At 42.7% G+C, this 17,468-nt stretch overlaps 3 protein-coding genes across 4 annotated transcripts; 1 reads left to right on the top strand and 2 right to left on the bottom strand.

Annotated features, from left to right (window-relative positions):
* Window positions 1-96: 96 nt before the first annotated feature.
* On the top strand, window positions 97-6,499 carry dlgap5 (discs, large (Drosophila) homolog-associated protein 5). 2 transcript variants are annotated; one of them, XM_063892369.1, is made up of 19 exons: window positions 97-204; window positions 1,212-1,459; window positions 1,547-1,734; window positions 1,847-1,921; window positions 2,021-2,060; window positions 2,154-2,252; window positions 2,373-2,471; window positions 2,613-2,687; window positions 2,794-2,840; window positions 3,073-3,278; window positions 3,475-3,648; window positions 3,732-3,820; window positions 3,929-4,089; window positions 4,175-4,276; window positions 4,363-4,624; window positions 4,761-5,263; window positions 5,408-5,573; window positions 5,917-5,960; window positions 6,074-6,497. In XM_063892369.1, exons 2-19 carry the CDS (start codon window positions 1,222-1,224, stop codon window positions 6,179-6,181), a joined length of 2,676 nt encoding a protein of 891 aa, XP_063748439.1. In that variant the 5' UTR covers window positions 97-204; window positions 1,212-1,221; the 3' UTR covers window positions 6,182-6,497. The 2 variants fall into 2 exon arrangements, with proteins under 2 accessions (XP_063748439.1, XP_063748440.1); XM_063892370.1 differs by lacking the exon at window positions 5,917-5,960 and having other exon boundaries at window positions 6,074-6,499.
* Window positions 5,905-11,792, bottom strand: rsph10b (radial spoke head 10 homolog B). Its single transcript, XM_063892371.1, has 18 exons — window positions 11,545-11,792; window positions 11,365-11,440; window positions 10,931-10,999; window positions 10,615-10,788; window positions 10,456-10,541; window positions 10,257-10,377; window positions 9,983-10,159; window positions 9,709-9,814; window positions 9,528-9,619; window positions 9,261-9,450; window positions 9,065-9,173; window positions 8,534-8,613; window positions 8,194-8,342; window positions 7,863-7,967; window positions 7,654-7,761; window positions 7,353-7,431; window positions 6,941-7,157; window positions 5,905-6,410 (listed from the first exon to the last, which is right to left on the bottom strand). The coding sequence occupies exons 1-18, from the start codon at window positions 11,751-11,753 to the stop codon at window positions 6,407-6,409; spliced, it is 2,151 nt and encodes a 716-aa protein (XP_063748441.1). The 5' UTR covers window positions 11,754-11,792; the 3' UTR covers window positions 5,905-6,406.
* A 127-nt stretch (window positions 11,793-11,919) lies between these two features.
* Window positions 11,920-17,133, bottom strand: pms2 (PMS1 homolog 2, mismatch repair system component). Its single transcript, XM_063893135.1, is given in 16 exon segments — window positions 11,920-12,248; window positions 12,622-12,791; window positions 12,900-13,000; window positions 13,095-13,262; window positions 13,352-13,512; window positions 13,514-14,184; window positions 14,301-14,450; window positions 14,533-14,617; window positions 14,755-14,854; window positions 14,942-15,039; window positions 15,183-15,350; window positions 15,640-15,823; window positions 15,908-16,010; window positions 16,097-16,183; window positions 16,303-16,445; window positions 16,919-17,133. Coding segments are annotated over 16 exon segments (2,547 nt in total). The 5' UTR covers window positions 16,933-17,133; the 3' UTR covers window positions 11,920-12,104.
* Window positions 17,134-17,468: the final 335 nt, after the last annotated feature.

Below are 17,468 nucleotides of genomic sequence, written 5' to 3' on the forward strand. Positions count from 1 at the left end.
AGAGAAGAGGAACAAAGAAAGGACCAATCAGCACTCGCCATCCCATGTTCAGCCAATCAGAATCAACCTTGATGAAATTCAAAAAGTCACCCGCCATGTTTGTTGTGTTATTCTGACTGGACTGCCTGTCCGTTGAGCAGTAAGTTTTTTTACTGGCCGACCAGAAAAGGAAGTTTTTTTAAGTGTTTTTTTCAGAAGAGCAAGGTAAGATGGATATGTTATTATATAATTCCTTAAAGGTATGGAGATATTTCGTTGCTAACGGAACATTTCCTCCTCTTCGTGACGAGCTGAACTACCGCGGTAACGTTTGTTTAGATCCTTTAGCTAACTGTGCTAACGTAAGCTACATGTTGCCTTTCTAAACCATATCATCTAACGAACTTCACGTTAACTGTTACAGTAATTGGTGCGGGATGTGTAACATTAATCACATGGTAATGGGATAAGATGGTTAAATCCACTTTACTTTGCGTTGGATTTTGGACCACTGGTTTTTGATAGGTCACGTTACACTGGTGTGTACTTTGTCCATGGAGAGGGTTTCATCATACATCAACGTTACAACGTGTTTTCTCCCCTTTTGTGTTTTCCGTTTTTAGTTTTGGTTAATATTAAAGTAAACTTTAGCTTTGAAGGTCAGCTCAACGTTACCTGTCAGACACGTTAGGGAACAGACAGCTGAGCACTGAGGAGTTTATCGTTAACGTTAAGACGATTTAAAAACCATCATGTGTTTTTTGAGAATGGGCTGCTAGTTTCAGGTAAATCCTGATGATCATTTCACCTCATTGTTAATGACTTTAGCTGACTAAAAAGTCATAGAGGAAATTGATCGGATATGAGAATAATAGTCAGGTAAAGCCATGCATTTTGTGTCCAATTCCTATGCACAGTCAGTCAAGACATTAGTTTATATTTTGAGATGTTTATATTCTGTTTGTTTATTTTTAGCAATTTTTCATTACCACATTATGTGCAATGATTTGTTTACATGTTGCTGTGATGAAAGCAATCTAATCTTAGTTAGTCTGATCTCTTTATACCAGTTGAGTAATTATATTTGACACAGTTTAAAAACAGATGCTAACACATCTTTAGTTTTTAAATCCTCTCGTTTTTATTAAGACCCTGATCATTAATCTTTTTGTGCATGTTGGCCCTTCCAATACCTGTCATAACACCTTGTATTCTGGTCCTCTTTACTCCAGATACCTGAACATGGATTCTCGATTTGCTCACCTGCGCCAGCGGGACACCAGTGTGTCGATGCTTAGGGTGAAAATGTCGCGCAGGAGGTCTCAGTCCCAGAAGGAGAACAGACAACGCACCATGAACACACGCAGACAGCTGGATAAACTCCCAGAGCTGGAGATGTCTTCCCTGGACGCCTCCACCACAATGACCAGCATGTCAATTATTCAGGAGAAGACAGTGAACAAGGCAACGTCTGCTAAAAGTATGGCTTTGGTTATCATCATAGCTACTACTTAAGCATATTAACTTGCTCACAATAAGGGACTCTAACCCTTTAATTTCCTCACAGATATGGCTGTAGAAGAGAGGCTGAAACAGCTCCAGCGTTGGAAAGAGCGCAAGACTCTCGAGAAGGAGAAGGAAATGAGGGAAAAGGAGCGTAAAGGGGTTTTTAAGACGGGTCTGTTTCATCCAAAGGACAGTCTTACCATCGCCCCTCTGCCCACTGTCCCAGCTGCCTCAACCAGAGCTAAGGAGGTGAGGGGGGGTTATCAAAGCACCAGCTTGAACTGTACACGACACTGTAGCTCCTGTGGCAGCTGTTTTTACGATCCCAGCGATCTATGTCTAATCTGTTCTTGTATTCCAGGCAAAATTGAACACGACGGCATCCCAGAGCATCAGAGTCACTCGATCAATGAAACAGCAGCAGCAAGTCCAAAACGTAATAAGATATCTTCTCATATGTTCCCATATTAACTTACATAAAACTGAAGCTAATATAAACTTTGTTGTGCTTTTTCTCCCACTAAATCTCCCACAGCCTCTAAAGATGCAAAACACACACACTGCAACAAAGAAAGGTAAATAAATCGGATCTCCCAACGCTTTAACTAAAACCTATTGTTTTCAGTAACTTGTCGTATTTAAGATCTGACCTTCCTCTCCTCCTTTAGTTCAACCTGCTGTGGAAAGATCAACCAGGAGCCGGGTCGCTCCTGTCAAGCCTGCACTTGCACCGGCGCCGGCTGCTACCAAGATCAAAGTTTGTGCAGGTGAGCAATACAAAAAAAAGCACAAAACCTGACCCTAGGATCAGCTTTGGGATTGGTTTCCCCCTATTGTGTTCCCTTATTTGCATCTCATTCTGAGTCTCTCGGTCATTCCTACTGTAGTGGAGCCGGTCGTACGAGCTACGTCGACCAGATCAGCCAACAGGCCTCCTGTTACAGCCGCTCCTGTAGTGAAAGACAAACCTAAGGGCAAGCCTGCAGGTAAACACGGAGCCGTGGACATTTTCTGAACGTTTTATTGGCATTGAAACTTTAAAAACACTTCAGATGTGAGCATCAAAGCAAGCAGAGCTACAGGTGGGAGGTCTGTAAACCATGTTCATTTCTCTTCTCATCACTCAGATGTAAGAACCACAAGGAGCAGAGCGTTTGTCAACCATGTGGCCCCCCCTTCTGACCAAGAAAAGAACTTTAAAGGTACCAGTACATCTTGATAAAGAGCCATCGAACTACTCAGACGGTTGCTTAATTTTCTTTTATTCTATAAATGTTTAACTTAATGTATTTCTCCTTTAATTTACAGAAGCTGAAAACACTGTGGAGCCTGCTGTGCCCGAGGTGAGCCTTTCTGTGAGTTTTACACAGCTGTAAATGAAGTTGGTACCTTTTTTATGGTTTGAAAATTTGACTATCAACTTCTGAATGCTACCCACTAATGAAACTGACTGATAATTAGTTTAACAACCACCAGTAGCAGCCCTGAATGCAAAAAAATAAGATGCAGCCCTTGTTTAATCCTGGTTTTTACCACTATGATATGACTTTGATTAATTAGTTTTCTCTTTCTGTGTGGTGCCTGTAGGTGCCTGAAAAACAGGAGCCAGAGGAAGACATGGTGGTCGACCAAGCTCCAGCCGACTCCATCCCTGCCGAGGATCCCGTCGACGCGCCACCCTCCTTGTCTTCTTTTGCTCCGACGGATTTTATTTTTAAGGCTCCTACCAGCTGGTCTAACTTCAAGTTCGAGCCTCTCACTCCTCGCTCTGCAGACGCTTTCCTCACACCGAGGTCAGCCTGCTTTCCCTCTTCTCTGTTGGTTAAACATTCAATAATCATGAACGTGTTTGCATATAAGCACATGGCATTAAATATTAAACCTGATGGCACCAGAGATTTCTTTTGTCTTAGGAGTTGTCTTGAAAAATGTGTGTGATTTAAAACCTTGAGATGTTTCCTCTCTAAACGCCATGTTGTCTCTTCCTAGCCCAAGCTTCCTTATTCCAGAGGTTCCCACCTTCAACATCGAGCCTCTGGCTGAGCTAAGCGGACCCTCTCCCCCCAAATCCCCTCGACTCTCTCCTCCTCAAACCTCCCTAACAACGGCCCCTCCGTCTCCAGGCAACCCCCTGGAAACACAGCATGACGTCCCATACTTCAGGTAGAATACTTAAAATATATGCATCTCTGATTTTATTTTTGTAGGTGATTCAAAGTCAAACATTTCTTTTTTGTATTATTCAGATCTGAAATATCCAAAGAGACACACGCACTGACAGCTCTCTGTGTCGTCTGGGAGCCGAAAGTGGAAGACGAGTCCATCCCAGAAGAGAGTGAGTGTGACGGCTGAATATGTGACTTAATGTCGGGGTTTTAACTGGGAGAATTGTTCCCTAAAAAGCAATTCTAATTCAGTGTCTTTCCTTCTCTTCCCTGGTTAGTGAGGGACAGTATGCGGACAGTCGTAGGCCAGGCCAGGCTGCTGATGAAGGAGCGTTTCAAACAGTTCGGTGGTCTGGTGGACGACTGCGACCTGGGCCGAGGCGAGAAGATCACCACCTGCACCGACCTGCAGGGATTCTGGGACATGGTGTACTACCAGGTGGGTGCATCACAAGACCACAAGCAATTTCAGCAAAGTCAGAAGAATGCTATTTATTTATATGTTGTACTTGTGCTGTTTCAAGGTAGAGGATGTGTACAAAAAGTTTGACGCTCTCAAAGCAGCAGAGAGCCGAGGCTGGGTGGAGGAGCACAAGCCATTACCGCAACAGAGGAAAGCAGTGAAGGTAAAGACTCTTTGCTGTGCATATACACCAAATAGTGTGTGCTGTTTGGATAGAAAGACATTAAACCCTTCATGTGTTTTTGATAGAAACCCTCAGCTGCACCTGCCAAACCCGGCGGCACCAAAGCAGCAGGAGCAAAGTCTCGCCTGGCTGCTGTGAAAGCGGCCATGAAAGCCAAACAGCAGGCAGCCGAGGCCGCGAAAGCAGCAAAGGATGCTGGGAACGATGAGGAAAGCCCAACCTTAAACTCTCAGGAACCACAGCCTGAAGCAGAGCCCAAACCCGCCGACCAGGTGGTGTTCGACGGAGGTTTCTTCCAGGTGGAGAGCCCGGCCCGACCGCCAGGAGGTGAGAGAAAATGACTTGATTTTCAGGTCGTTTTGTCAGCGTTTTCAGAATCAGAATTCTTTTTAGTCCTACCCCTACATTAAAGACAATAAGTACACAACCATGGCTAAAAAAAACATGTTCATGTTGTCTGTAGGTTCAGTGAGGAGATCCAGCCGCCCGAGCATCGCCTTGCAGCCTCAGGCCTCCCCCTCCTCCAACTACCTCACCCCCAGAAGAGTCCCTCGGCAGTCCCTCGCTCTGGCACAGACCCCCGTCCCCTCCGCCGCCTCTCCCGCTCATACTCTCCAAACTCCCGCCCTCCTCCGTCTTACCCTCAGAGAAACCCCGGCACAAACACCCAGGTCTCAGCGCGGCACTCCTCTGGCATCGTGGAGCCAAAACAAAGACGTCTCCCTCTGTTTCTCCCCCGTCCAGGACGTGCGTTCAGACGACACTCGGCCTGAAGAAAGCCCTGCACCCCCAACAGTCTCCATGCAGGAAAACACAGCTGTTCCTGAAGTGAGCCCCCCCACACCTGTATGCTCAGTTCCGTCCATTTCTGTAGTGGAGGAGCGGGAGGAACCGGCTGAGGCCGTAGACGTGGACCTCCCTTCTCCAGAGTCTGTGTGCCAGACACCTGACGCCTCAGTTTTGGAGGTAAACACATTTTCCTTCTTTATATATTAAAGGTGCCCTCTCCTGCTTCCCTGTAGTGTGTTATATATGTTTTGTGCATGTAAATGGTCTACAGAGGCTAAAATCCCGTCCGCACAATCGCTAGTTATTCTTTTTTTATTTCAGGAAATTCCCGAGTTGGACTTTGAGCGTTACCTCCAGCCCTCGTTGAGATGCAGCCTGTCGCCGCAGGCTTCAGTTGCCATAGAGACAGTGTCCCCCATGGCAGTGGATGCAGAGATGGAGAGTCCCGGAGGTCCATCAGAGGACCTGCTTTCTCACGGGGAACCAGGTATGATTGATGCCCATAGGTACCGTGCATGCACTCGCGCTGTGCACACCTGCGTTTGATTCCCTAACAACACTAACGGACACTAAAGCTGCGGCAGGCCGGATTTCTACTTCTACTTCTATTTTCTATAAGCCAGATAAAATCATTATTGTAAATTATTTTGGACTCTAAAAATATAAAACACTCTTCTGAAATATCTGCTGCAGCTTTTAGAGGAAGTGTTTTTATGATGTGCGGGATTACCACACTGTGCTCTCTTCTGGTTTTTGTTTAACTGCACATTTAATCTGAAAATGTCCCCCCCCCCCCTCCCCAACTTATACTTGTTTTATGTTCACCACAGCACGTCCAGCGGTGCCTTTACTGTTATGTCTTCAGTCACCACAGGTCAATTTTCCCCTTTTGTACTTTTATTTCTATACTTCTAAATAGTCATTCTTTTTATTTCGGCTTTATCGTTGCTGAATATTTATTCTGCATTTTTTGTTCCTTTTCTACAGACGCAGGCGGCCGAGTGTGACATGCTCCTCTTCACCCCGGACATGAAGGACCGGATACGTCAGTCGGTCTGTCCGAGTGACCTCATGGTCTTCACCCCTCCCCTCTAATGTGTATTTTACTTACATTTATATTTTTATCTTTTTACATATATTGACTTCTACTCTTTGGAGAAAAAATCTGTGATTCTTTTTTGTTTTTTAGATTCCTGGAAATTAATAGTCTTTAATGAATAAAGCTCTCGTTACAACCAGGAAGTGGCTCAATGATTGTTTTACTCGCTGTGTTTGGGATATTTTATATCTATTGGCCGCGATCATCAGCTTCCTCTTCCTCTACCTGTAACACAATACACAGCAAAACATGAGCATTAGCATATCTATAGCAAAGCAAAAATGTGAGTAAAGCCGCAGCAGAATCACTTAAGACAAAAAGGCAGAGGTAAAACTGGAAAGGCGAGCGTGATGAGGCGCCATCTGGTGGTTGTGTTTATGCATCAGAAGTATGGCTTTCATTTATTAAAGCACCTTGTAAAATCCCCAAAAGACTCCAACATTGGATGTATATTTATTACATATCATACTTGCACATAGATGTTATATATCCTGTCTTATTATCTCTACTCTTACCGGCCTAGCTTGTTTTCTTGTCTCTTATTGGCTCTGACACCTGCAGTTCCCTAAGTCGATCAAAACATGTTATCTTTCCTATTGTATTTTCCACTCAGACTATTTCTACACACAATGTAAGGGTTAAGAAATCCAAAACGGCTCCATGAAGATGAGAATATCGTCCTTTGGTAGGAACAAAATCACTGGTGATACATATAAACTATACTTATAGACATTTCCTATATAATACTGTACTACCTGGCAGTTTGTCGGGCCTGGGCCACAGCGATGTGTCTCTGGGAGTCCTGCTGGAGCTTTTCCTGCTTCATGTTTCTGGACACTAACTGGTAATGTTCAAAAGCCGGGAAGAAGAAGTGGTTGAAGAATTTATGTATCGTCTGATTCCAGATCTCCCCCTCATGGTCTTTGGCTCTCATCCCTGTGGTTTGAACACCCTTTCCTCCATCTATAGGACCTAGAGGTAATATAACACATGATGTATTAAATATAGAGTTAATGCAATGAATGTAATGTCCTGGCTTTCGCTCTAAGGACCTATGAAGGGTGTTGATGTTCTTTTCTACGATTTGTACATTCATATCAAAACTAAAATCCAAGTACAAACATATAAAACATTATTTGATAGAGAATAAAATCGAGGAAAACCAACCTGCAGACTGAGGTCTCTCTCTGTCCTGTTGTTGACCCTCCACGTCTTGAGCAGTGGATACTTCTGCCGTGTCACTCGTCTACGGTGAGAAATAAATGACATTTTTTGTTATTAAAGATTTCAGCCAGCCACGCAGCACGTGTCATCTTTATTAACAACAGGGGTGAGACAATACTGATAAGAATACTGAATATTGGAAACAATGTTTTAGCTTTTCACATCAAGGTGGGTCTATGTAAAATAATGCCATAGCATGGTATGTTGAAAAATATCAGAAAAAATGACATCTGAAAACCGCCACCTGAGGTAGATCGCTCCTTGGTTTGATTTCAGCGCCGGATGGCGAAACCTGCTGACACTTCACTTCAGCAGAGCCCAGAAGTACCTCGAAAAACTCCAGGAATGTAATCTGAAATTGGGGACAACAAAAGCGATAAGGAGAGGGCGAAGGAATGCACAATGAGGATGAGCAGAGAAACAATGAATGAGTGCACCCAATCCTGATCTGACCTCCAGATCCAGACAGGAGGACAGGTTGAGGGGGTCCTGGTTCTCTGCAGTGATGATCTGCAGCAATCTGCCTGTGGTCAGGTTACTGTCCAGCAGATGGAGGTCCTGGCAGGGCAAATAAAATAAATCAACACACTGTCTTTAACAATGAAGCTGGTTAAAATGTGTTTTTCTATTCATGTGATGTAGATAAACGGCCTACATGTGTTTTGTTAAAACTTGTAACACGAGAGATCATGGTCATCCATTCTATTCACCTGCAGTCTTCTCGTTAAGAGAGGAAATAAGAGGTAAATGTGTTTGGTAATTTTTGTGCTGCAGTGTGTTGCACCTTGAACATCCACAGCAGGTGTCGGCAGGTCGCGGTCCGGTCCTCTCTGGGTTCTGCCCTGACTCTGCAGAAATCCTGATAGACTTCCCAGCACTTCTCTAAGTAACTGGCAGCCACCACTGCACCATCTGGATGCCTAAACAGGAAGCCTGGATCCACACAGAAAGTGAATGAGATATGTTGCATAATATAGATATAAGCAACCCGTGTCTGGGAATCTGAAGACTGATAATAACCAGATAGAATAATAACTCATCTGATGCTGTGTTAAAATCTGTTTTCATGTCCCTTATCATCCTTTACTTGTACAGTGGAGTCTTTAATATTATTTTGTAAGCACCTTTCACATTCGTGGCGTTAGGAAGGATGTCGTCCGTCATCAGTTTGGAAAAGCAGGCTGACAGAAGGTGGTTTTGTGACCTGTGAAAAGAGGAGCAGAACTGGTGTGTTCAGCTCAAAATCTCTTGCAAAGGATAAAAATGTATTTGTATTTATAATTGAAACATTTATATGATATTGTGTCCCCGTTTTATTCCTTGCTGGGGAAGTTATTCTGAGTCTCCATGTTGCGTAGTAAAATGCTAGCATGTCTAACATCAATAGAGCTGCTTTTTGGTTAGATAAACTGTGCTTTGAGCTAAATGTTAGCCTGGTAATAGGCTCATTAAACAATGCAGTTGACACTTTCATTTAGCAAGTTCATGATAGTTGTTAGTAGATAATATTTCACTTTTTTGTTGATCACAAACTGTTATATCAGAATAAAGAGAAAAGTGTCAATAGAAACAGAAATCTGCTCTTTTTTACTAAATGAATGAGATAATTCCAACTCCTGAAATAATCTGTCCATCTGTCAGAAGTCCTTCCTTACACCATGTCCTTGTGGTAGATGTGATAGGCCACAACAACTAGACAGCTGAGGGTCCTGCGCAGAAGCATGGGAGTGAAAGGAGAGTGGATCTCTGCTGTTGTAGCATCCCCTGAGACACACAGAACACACATCAAGCATAACTACTACTCGAGTTGTAAAGCTACTGATGTTATATGGTATGTCAGTGAGATTTCACCTCTGATGAAATGGTCTATCTGTGTGAGAGTGACGCCGTGATGGTGGACGTTGCAGTCTTTGAGCAGGCGCCAGAGCTGCAGGCGCGACATCAGGAAGCTGTTATCTGGGGAGGGGGCATGGCCCAGTCGGCTGTAGAAACTATAGACGGACCTCAGCTCTCTGGCCTGCCTCAGCACCACACACTCCACCTGGTACACACGAGACACAGTATCAGGGATAATAATGAGGAGGTGTGGGGATGTTGAAAGCTGAATTGGCTCCCGACCTCTCTGCGCTCGGTGTCACGATTTCTCTCAGGGATTTTCTCCAGGAGACATTCGATGTTTAGAGCCATGTCTGGTCCTAAGATAGATGAGCCTGTGACAAGATAGAAAACAGCAATTGTGCAATTGTGGATTTCAGATTCTACCACATGGTTAATTACTGTATAGCTGTAGGTGTTTCACCAGGTCGAGGAGTGGGAGCTGTGTTTCCGTTCAGGTTGTTTGTCACCATCTGATTGTCCACAAACTCTCCTTCAAAAACATGTCCATCCTCAAAGGTGAATATTCCCTATGAAGCATAAAGTCTCTTTTAAAAACACTATTAAATACTGTGTACCACGAGTATGTTCTCCTATTTCGAATGCACTCTTAAAGCATTTACAATATTTTCTACTTTTCCAATCTTTTTTTCATTTTACTGATTTGGGGGGAAATATATCATATTGTATTGATTTACCTTCCCATGTTTTTTATTATTCCTCCATTCTCCTTCATAGATCGCACCCCCAGCGTAGTTAAAGGTACCCTGACCGCTCCTCTGACCCAGATCGAAATCCCCAGTGTACTGATTTCTCTGGGAATACTGGGATGCATCCGTGCGCCTCAGGATCCAGACCTGCGTGCCTCTCCCATGCTACAAGAACAAAAACATTAACAGGATTACTTCTTTTAAAAGTTAAAAAAATATTGAAATGTGTGCAATATGGAAAGGTTATGGTTCGCTGTCATACCTGGACTCCATTCTGCCACATCCCAACATACTGCTGTCCGAGTTTAAGCCAGCTCATGGTGCCTTTTCCATGTCTCAGGTTGTTCTTCCACTCACCGGAATAAGTGTTACCAGAGGGGTAGCTGTAAAATCACAGATATGATCTATAGCGGGTTTAAATATCACTGAGGTAAATATTAAACTCTGTTCTGCATACATACCATCTTGTTCCCCATCCTTCTCTGTTGTTCTTCACCCAGTCTCCTTTGTACCAAGATGTCTTATCCTGGTTATAATACACTTCACCCTAACAAAAAGAGAACCAATCACAGAGGGGAAATCTCAAAAGACTATGCCTGATTTGAGTTTGTGGTTCATACCTTTCCGTGCCTCTTGCCCTGGTCCCACTGCCCTGTGTACGACACTCCATTGGTTGGACATGTGTAGGTTCCAGTCCCATGTCTTATAGCATTTTGTACTTCCCCCACATAGGAGCTGCCATCCTGCCAGGTGAAGGTGCCCTGTCCCACCAGCATGTTGTGTACAAATTGTCCCTTTTGGATTATAAATTTAGATGAAAAAATGTGATTATCCCCTGTCAGCTACTGATTGTTGTATGCTCCCAGACTCAGTTTTATTTAAAGTTTGAATGGCAATTGCATACTGACCGACTTTAAATAATATTGTTTTCCATACCTCATATTTTAATCCGCCTGCCTGTGTAAAGACACCAAGTCCATCCATATGTCCATTGGAAAACATACCCTTCAGTCGAAAAATATGTTAGTTATAATAGTTTTTATGTGAAGTTATAGACACTGGAGCATAGATAAACATACATAATAATACTATACATAACTAGGGATTTGAGAGTGACAGATAATACAACTAAAGAAACATATTATAAACCCTTTCCTCATGAAAATACAGTATATTTGCAGTGGTTGCAAATATACTGTATGTGTATGGAAGTGAATGGACAATTTATACATGTTTATCAATAGGCTGAAGTATTCATTGACTGCTCTGTAACATATTGCGTCCCATTGCTTTTGCTTTGATCTACTTTAGGAAGCTTTCTCGGAAATAAACTACACAAAGAAGAAATGTGACGTTATTTAAAACAGTACCTTGTACATATGGCCTCCTTCAAAACAAGCAACCCCTTCTCCATGAAAGGGGCCATCACAGGTTTCCCCTTCATATCTGTCAAAAGCAACATGCTACAAATGAATTCCCAGCTGGGTTTGGACAACCGAAATAATTGAACTAAAACAGTAATAAAGTCATGAATGGTAAGAGTGATTTACCTTTGTACAATTAAGTTAATAAACGTGGGAAGTTCATAAATATCGTCATCTTTGAGGTCCACATCCGCTGAATTCACTGGTAAACGAGCGGGACAGCGCACTACTTTCCTTATGTTTGTCTCTTCCGCTGTGCGAGGTAGGTCTGCGTTTCCGCTCTGCTTTGTGTTTTTTATCGTACTTTTATTTATGTTTTCTTTCCCTCGTTTCATTTTGCGCTGTTTATTTACCTGTCTGTCGCGCAAGCCAGGATCCTCACCATAGCAACGGTAACGAACGCTCACAAACTACGGCAAGAGATATCAGTCAAAAAGGGCAAAAGAGCGGAAGGTACAAATCTTAAATGAACACAACTAATAACACTAATAGTGACACATTATGTTTATTAACGCCAATAACAAATACAATCAGAACAAAAATGAGAAAAACATTATAAAAAGCAAGAATTTGAACCATACAGAAATACAGCAGCTATGGTTTGCACTTGTGTGAATAAGGGCAAGGGTGATGTTTAGCAGAAATGATCTGGGTTCTAGTCATTTTAAGCCAGTGTGGTTTCGTTGTCAGTCTTGTGAGATGATGTCCAGGTTGGCGAGGTGTCTCATGGTGGGCCTGCCGTGAGGACAGTTCCAGGGTTGCTCGATCTCCCCCATATGAACCAGGAGCTTCTTCATCTCAGTGACGCTCAGAGCAGTGCCGATCATCACCTGAATATGGACACAAACAAAACAATACACAATGTGCCAAGAAAATAGCAATGTTATCTAATGTGTCTATATACAAGTTAATCCAGCGCCTCTGAAAATAATTTCTGTTTCTTTCTGTTCTTCTGTCTTTTTAATAGTACAAGGAAATCAAGAGAAACCATTCGCTACTGGAAAACAAAAAAAGGCAAAGACATGTTATTCTTTTTAAAGTAATAGGTATAAAAATGTTGTTCTAAATTGCCTAAACATTCAACAATGTGTGCATAATTTACTTACCAATGACCAAGGAGGGAAATAATAGAATAGGGATGATTCAAAGCCAAGACCTGGTTTGTGTAAATATCTGTTAATACTTAAAAGTGCATTAACTCACAGATTTCCGACAAGCTCGGGAGGCAAACATCTGCCTGACGCGGGACGGTCGACACATGACCCCCGGGCTGTCACTCAACATGAAGATCAGCTCTTCTATGTCGCCAGGGCCAAAGGTCCAGTTTTTACTGGTGGGCAGAGATACCAGCTTTACCCTCTCCATCACCTGACCTGCAGGCACAATAGAAACATGCTGGTTTAGTTTTTTGAAGCATTCTTAATTGTTGTGAGTCTGAGATAAATGTTTAACCTCTTTCATTTTGAGGTAAATGTTCATACCGTCCTCATCAATAAGAAACTCAAAGCCATTCTTCCTGAAAATCTCAATGTTTTCCATGAGCACATTTTCACTGACAGCAGTGAGGTGAAGCTTCTGAGGGCTGCAAACATAAAGAGAACACAAAAATAGATCAGTCAAAGAGTGATTTGTAAAACAACACAAGGCAGAATTCATCAATGGATTCAGATTCTCACACTATGAGTTTCTGTCCCTGGAGCACAGTGTGCTGCTGCAGCATCTCAAAGTTGTATTTCTCATCTGTGGCGTGCTGGTCGATCATGAAGATGTCAGAGTTCAGTTTGGCGATAATGAAGCCCAGGTTAAACTGACCGATGATCTCCATCTCTTTAAACATGTCTTTACTGAAGGGAGGAAATAAAAAGCGTCATGTTGTAGCAATCACGCTTTAATATCGGCCATTTATGCAAAAACTATTGAAGTAAAATCCCACCTGATCTCTTTCTTCAGCTCTTCCTCTGCACTGTTGTTTTCTCCGGGGTTGATCTTGGCCCTGAAGCGTCGATAGCGCAGCTCGTCACTGTCCCTCTGTCTCTGCAGGTCCTGTAACCTCTTCACCCTCCCCGACAGATCTTGTAAAGAGAAGCTGGAGGGTCACTGCCCTCTTCGGTAGAGACATTGGAGCATCCACCGTAGAGGCCGATTCTGAAAAAGTGTTGGATTTGTCTTCTATTTGGGAATCTGGTTTCTCTTTCCTGGCTCTCTTAGCATCTGGGCTAACAGGACAGTCCTCATTGGAAGTGTGAGGCTCAGTCTTTAGGTGCTCAGGAACAGTGTCAATATCATCTGACTCTTCTTCGTGTTTAACACAGTCAGTGTCTGGCTCAGAAGTTCTGATCTCCAGTCCAGAAACCTGAATATCTGCTGATGGCACAGTGACAGTGCTGTCTTTTTCAGAGTCTGCATCACTGCATGACATTTTTCCGTACCTGAACCCATCTAGCACTGACTTTCCCACCGGGGAGAATTCAGCTAAATCTCTAGTGGCTTTCAAAGGAGATGCTTTCGAGTTGCAGGTAGGAGGTCTGACTGTGTCCTTGAAAAAAGTCTGCAGGGTTTTTTGTGTCGGGCCACTGTTGGCAGCTTTGGCCACACTTGTCTTGTTCCCATGACTTGATGTGTGATTACTTGAAAAAGCAGCTTTTAGACCGGCAAAGTTTACAGACGACTTTGGGCATCGAGTCACATGTTCCTTCTCTTCTGCAGGCTCTGGCGTGTTCTCATTAGATGGGAAAACCTGACAGATTTCAGACGCAGACTTTGTATCTAGAAATAGAAAAGCAGTCAATAAAAGGGCTGAAAAATCTCTCTTTGGGACACAACTTAACTATTATATCAATATATATTATGTTTTGTTATGCAGGCTTAACGTATGTTCTTACTCATGCTTTTCAGTGTGTAGTTCAGGCTGATCTTATTGACTCCGGACTCATACATGTTGATGAGAGAGGTCTTGAGAATAGCCAGCAGGAGTTTCTCCTCCTGAAGGAAAATCTGTCGTTTGTCTGGGGTTACGTTCACATCCACACACTCTGAAGTAAAACCACAAAAACACACATTAGAACTGATAGTAACCACTGGGATTCAGGAAGAACTAGACATTTGTTTACCTACCTGAGGCTACAGCTATGTTCAAGGCAACAAAGGGATATTGATGTCTGTTGTACATGTGATACACTTCATTCACAAGTTTGGTCACCTGCCAGAAAAACAAAACAGACGTGAGGCTATGGCGTGTTTGAGACTAGGGATGCACCTTCAGCCGAAATGACATTGTTATTCAATGATGGTGTACTGCTTATAAATGCTAAATAGGTGGATTTAAACCTAAATTACCTTAACAGGATCACACGGCCGGTTGTTGATGAAAAAGAACTGCCTGTCTGTCGAACTCCTCCCAACTCCATGGTCCGCTCGGGACACAAAGCCTGACATGCTGCCAAAACAAAGCATGAAAGAAAAATAAATCAACTGCATTTTTTGAAAAGCATGCACAGGTATTGCATGCGATGGTGTCACTCACGTAAAAAGCTGTTTGGGTAGATCTGCCTCTGTCAGTCCATATTCCTCAATGATATTTTCTGCAGGAGACACTTGCTGAAAAGGTAGAAGACTCTGCAGCTACACACGGGACAAATGAAAAGATTTAGCAAAACGAATAGGGTTAATTTGACAAAACTATTTGGATTAAAACTTCAACTGCACAGCTCCACAAAAAGCAAGAACGATCTTTTAATTTTCTTGATTCACGCCAGTGTTCCAACCTGTTTTGGTCCAAATATGGCCCCTATGTTGTCCCTCATACTCTGGCTGCCAGTGGTGCTGAGCACCGTGCTACGCTTCCCCTGCCCATTTTGGTTGGAGCAGGTGATCCGCACTCCTGTAGAGATGATACAGTAGGACTGTAGGACATGTATCATCTTGGCATACTCCTGAAAATACAGAACAATGAAATATTAGTGATTATATATGATGGGAATTGAATTAGCTGATTATAGCTCGAAAACAAGAAGTTAAAGATATATAAAAAAATATAAAAGTTAGGATTCCAGTTGTATTACGTTCTCTCCGGGTTTCAGTTTTTACAGTGTTACATTTTTTTATTCACCTAGTCTCTATTTTGGTCCATGTTTGGTATAACAATCTAATCCCAAAGACTAGAAACTTGTTATAGTAAATATAAAGGAGCAGAAATATAAGACCGCGCCTCTGATGACTGACCTTCTTAATATTGCGCTGGAACTCCTTGTACCGAACAGGCAGGGTGTAGAAGAGCTGCTGCAGACTGACGGTGGTGCCATGCTGCCGGGGATGAGGGGATTGCTGCACCAGGTGGCCTTTGAGATCAAACACCAGCTTGGTGCCCACCTGGCTGGACTCATGGCATGTCACCACACTCAGGCCACTAAAACAGGGGGTCAAAGGTACGTTTATATGACGGAGAGATGGTCAAATATGTGTATGTGCCGAATGAATGTTGCAGTTTTACCTCAGAGCACATAAAGAGCTGAGGGCTTCACCTCTGAAGCCAAATGTTTCCACATGGATGAGATCGGAGAAGTCCCTCAGCTTAGACGTGTGATGCTTCAATGCTGCAGAACAGATAGAATAGGTTGCACTTGAGCAAAAATATTAGGCTTGGAGTCATAGGGTGGAGATAATCAAAGCTGGCACTTACTCAATCCCTCAAAGTTTGCCTCTTCTACTCCTTTGCCATTGTCTGACACTTCCACTAGTTCAGCTCCACACTCCTTCAGCCTGACATCTGAAACAAGTGGCAGAAACACGGTATCGGAATCATTTCATTCCACATTTTTTCCTAAAATTGTGTCAGCTTTTTAAGAAAGACATATGAAAGAATGGGCAATGTGCATCAATTCTAACCAACGTTGGTGGCCCCTGCATCGATGCTGTTCTCCACCAGCTCTTTGACAGCAGTGGCCAAAGTCAGCACCACCTGTCCTGAGCAGATCTGATGCACTGATTGCTTGTCAATGGCCTTGATGGCTCCTGCAGGTTCAGCAGTGCTGAGAAAGAAACAATCCCACCGTGACAATGATATGGTATAACTAAATGCATATTGCAGAGACCTATGCATGCACAACACATACATTCAAACATGTTAAAAGCTGCTTAGACCCTGAGTGCTCTCTGGTGAAAACATGTGGGTCAGGTGAACTTACAGTTTTACAGTTTTAATTAATTTTATGCAAGTTGAAGAGTTTGCTGCAATACCGAATTGTGCAGTATATCCTTTGTTTTCATGCATATGTATTTCTTCGCATATTTGTTTGTTTGGATGTAAACATATACATAATTAGAAATAAATGTAAAGATGTTTCAATGACGTTTGGTACAGGTTCACGTAAACCTACATGAAAACGGAAACGAATGTGCTTAAAATGAAACAAGTGTCTTACATTGAGATGTGCATGATGTAAATAACATGCATCTTCAGCAGCAAGTTAAAAAAACAACAACAATTTGGCAGCTAACTTACCAAGCATCAGACATCTTCAATGACTGACAAGCTTCAGGAGGAACTCATTCAAATTCTGAAATGTGACTTCAACGGAAACAGAGAAGGAAGAGACACCAACTACATATCATGCAAATAAAACAAGTTCGTTTTTTACTATCTTGTAGTGCTAAAACTGTTAGTGCAACCGCTTCAAATGTTGTAAACACAAAGGTTGTATCGCGCCCAATGCGCAGACCGTCTCGCGAGCTTCAGACGTGCGCAAAAACAGCGCATGTCGACTTCTAAAAGCAATAATATAAAGAAAAGTGTGCAAAATATTTACCTCTCATAACAAACACAAGTTGAAGCAGGAAAAACTTGTCAAAATCAATATCCGTGAACATAAATAACTTATGTTCAAACCATTGCCTCAGATTTTGTAGCATTTCATCACCTAATCTACCGGAATCTGTTGGGAGTTAGAGAGCGTGTGCATTTACCTCATATAGTAAATAACGAACAAATAACTTTTTGTTGCAGGGTCTTTCCCCCCAGTTTGAGGCTGAATTATTAATATTGTATTTTATAA

The sequence above is a fragment of the Eleginops maclovinus genome, chromosome 10 (assembly GCF_036324505.1).
Source record: "Eleginops maclovinus isolate JMC-PN-2008 ecotype Puerto Natales chromosome 10, JC_Emac_rtc_rv5, whole genome shotgun sequence".
Classification (NCBI taxonomy): Eukaryota; Metazoa; Chordata; class Actinopteri; order Perciformes; family Eleginopidae; genus Eleginops; species Eleginops maclovinus.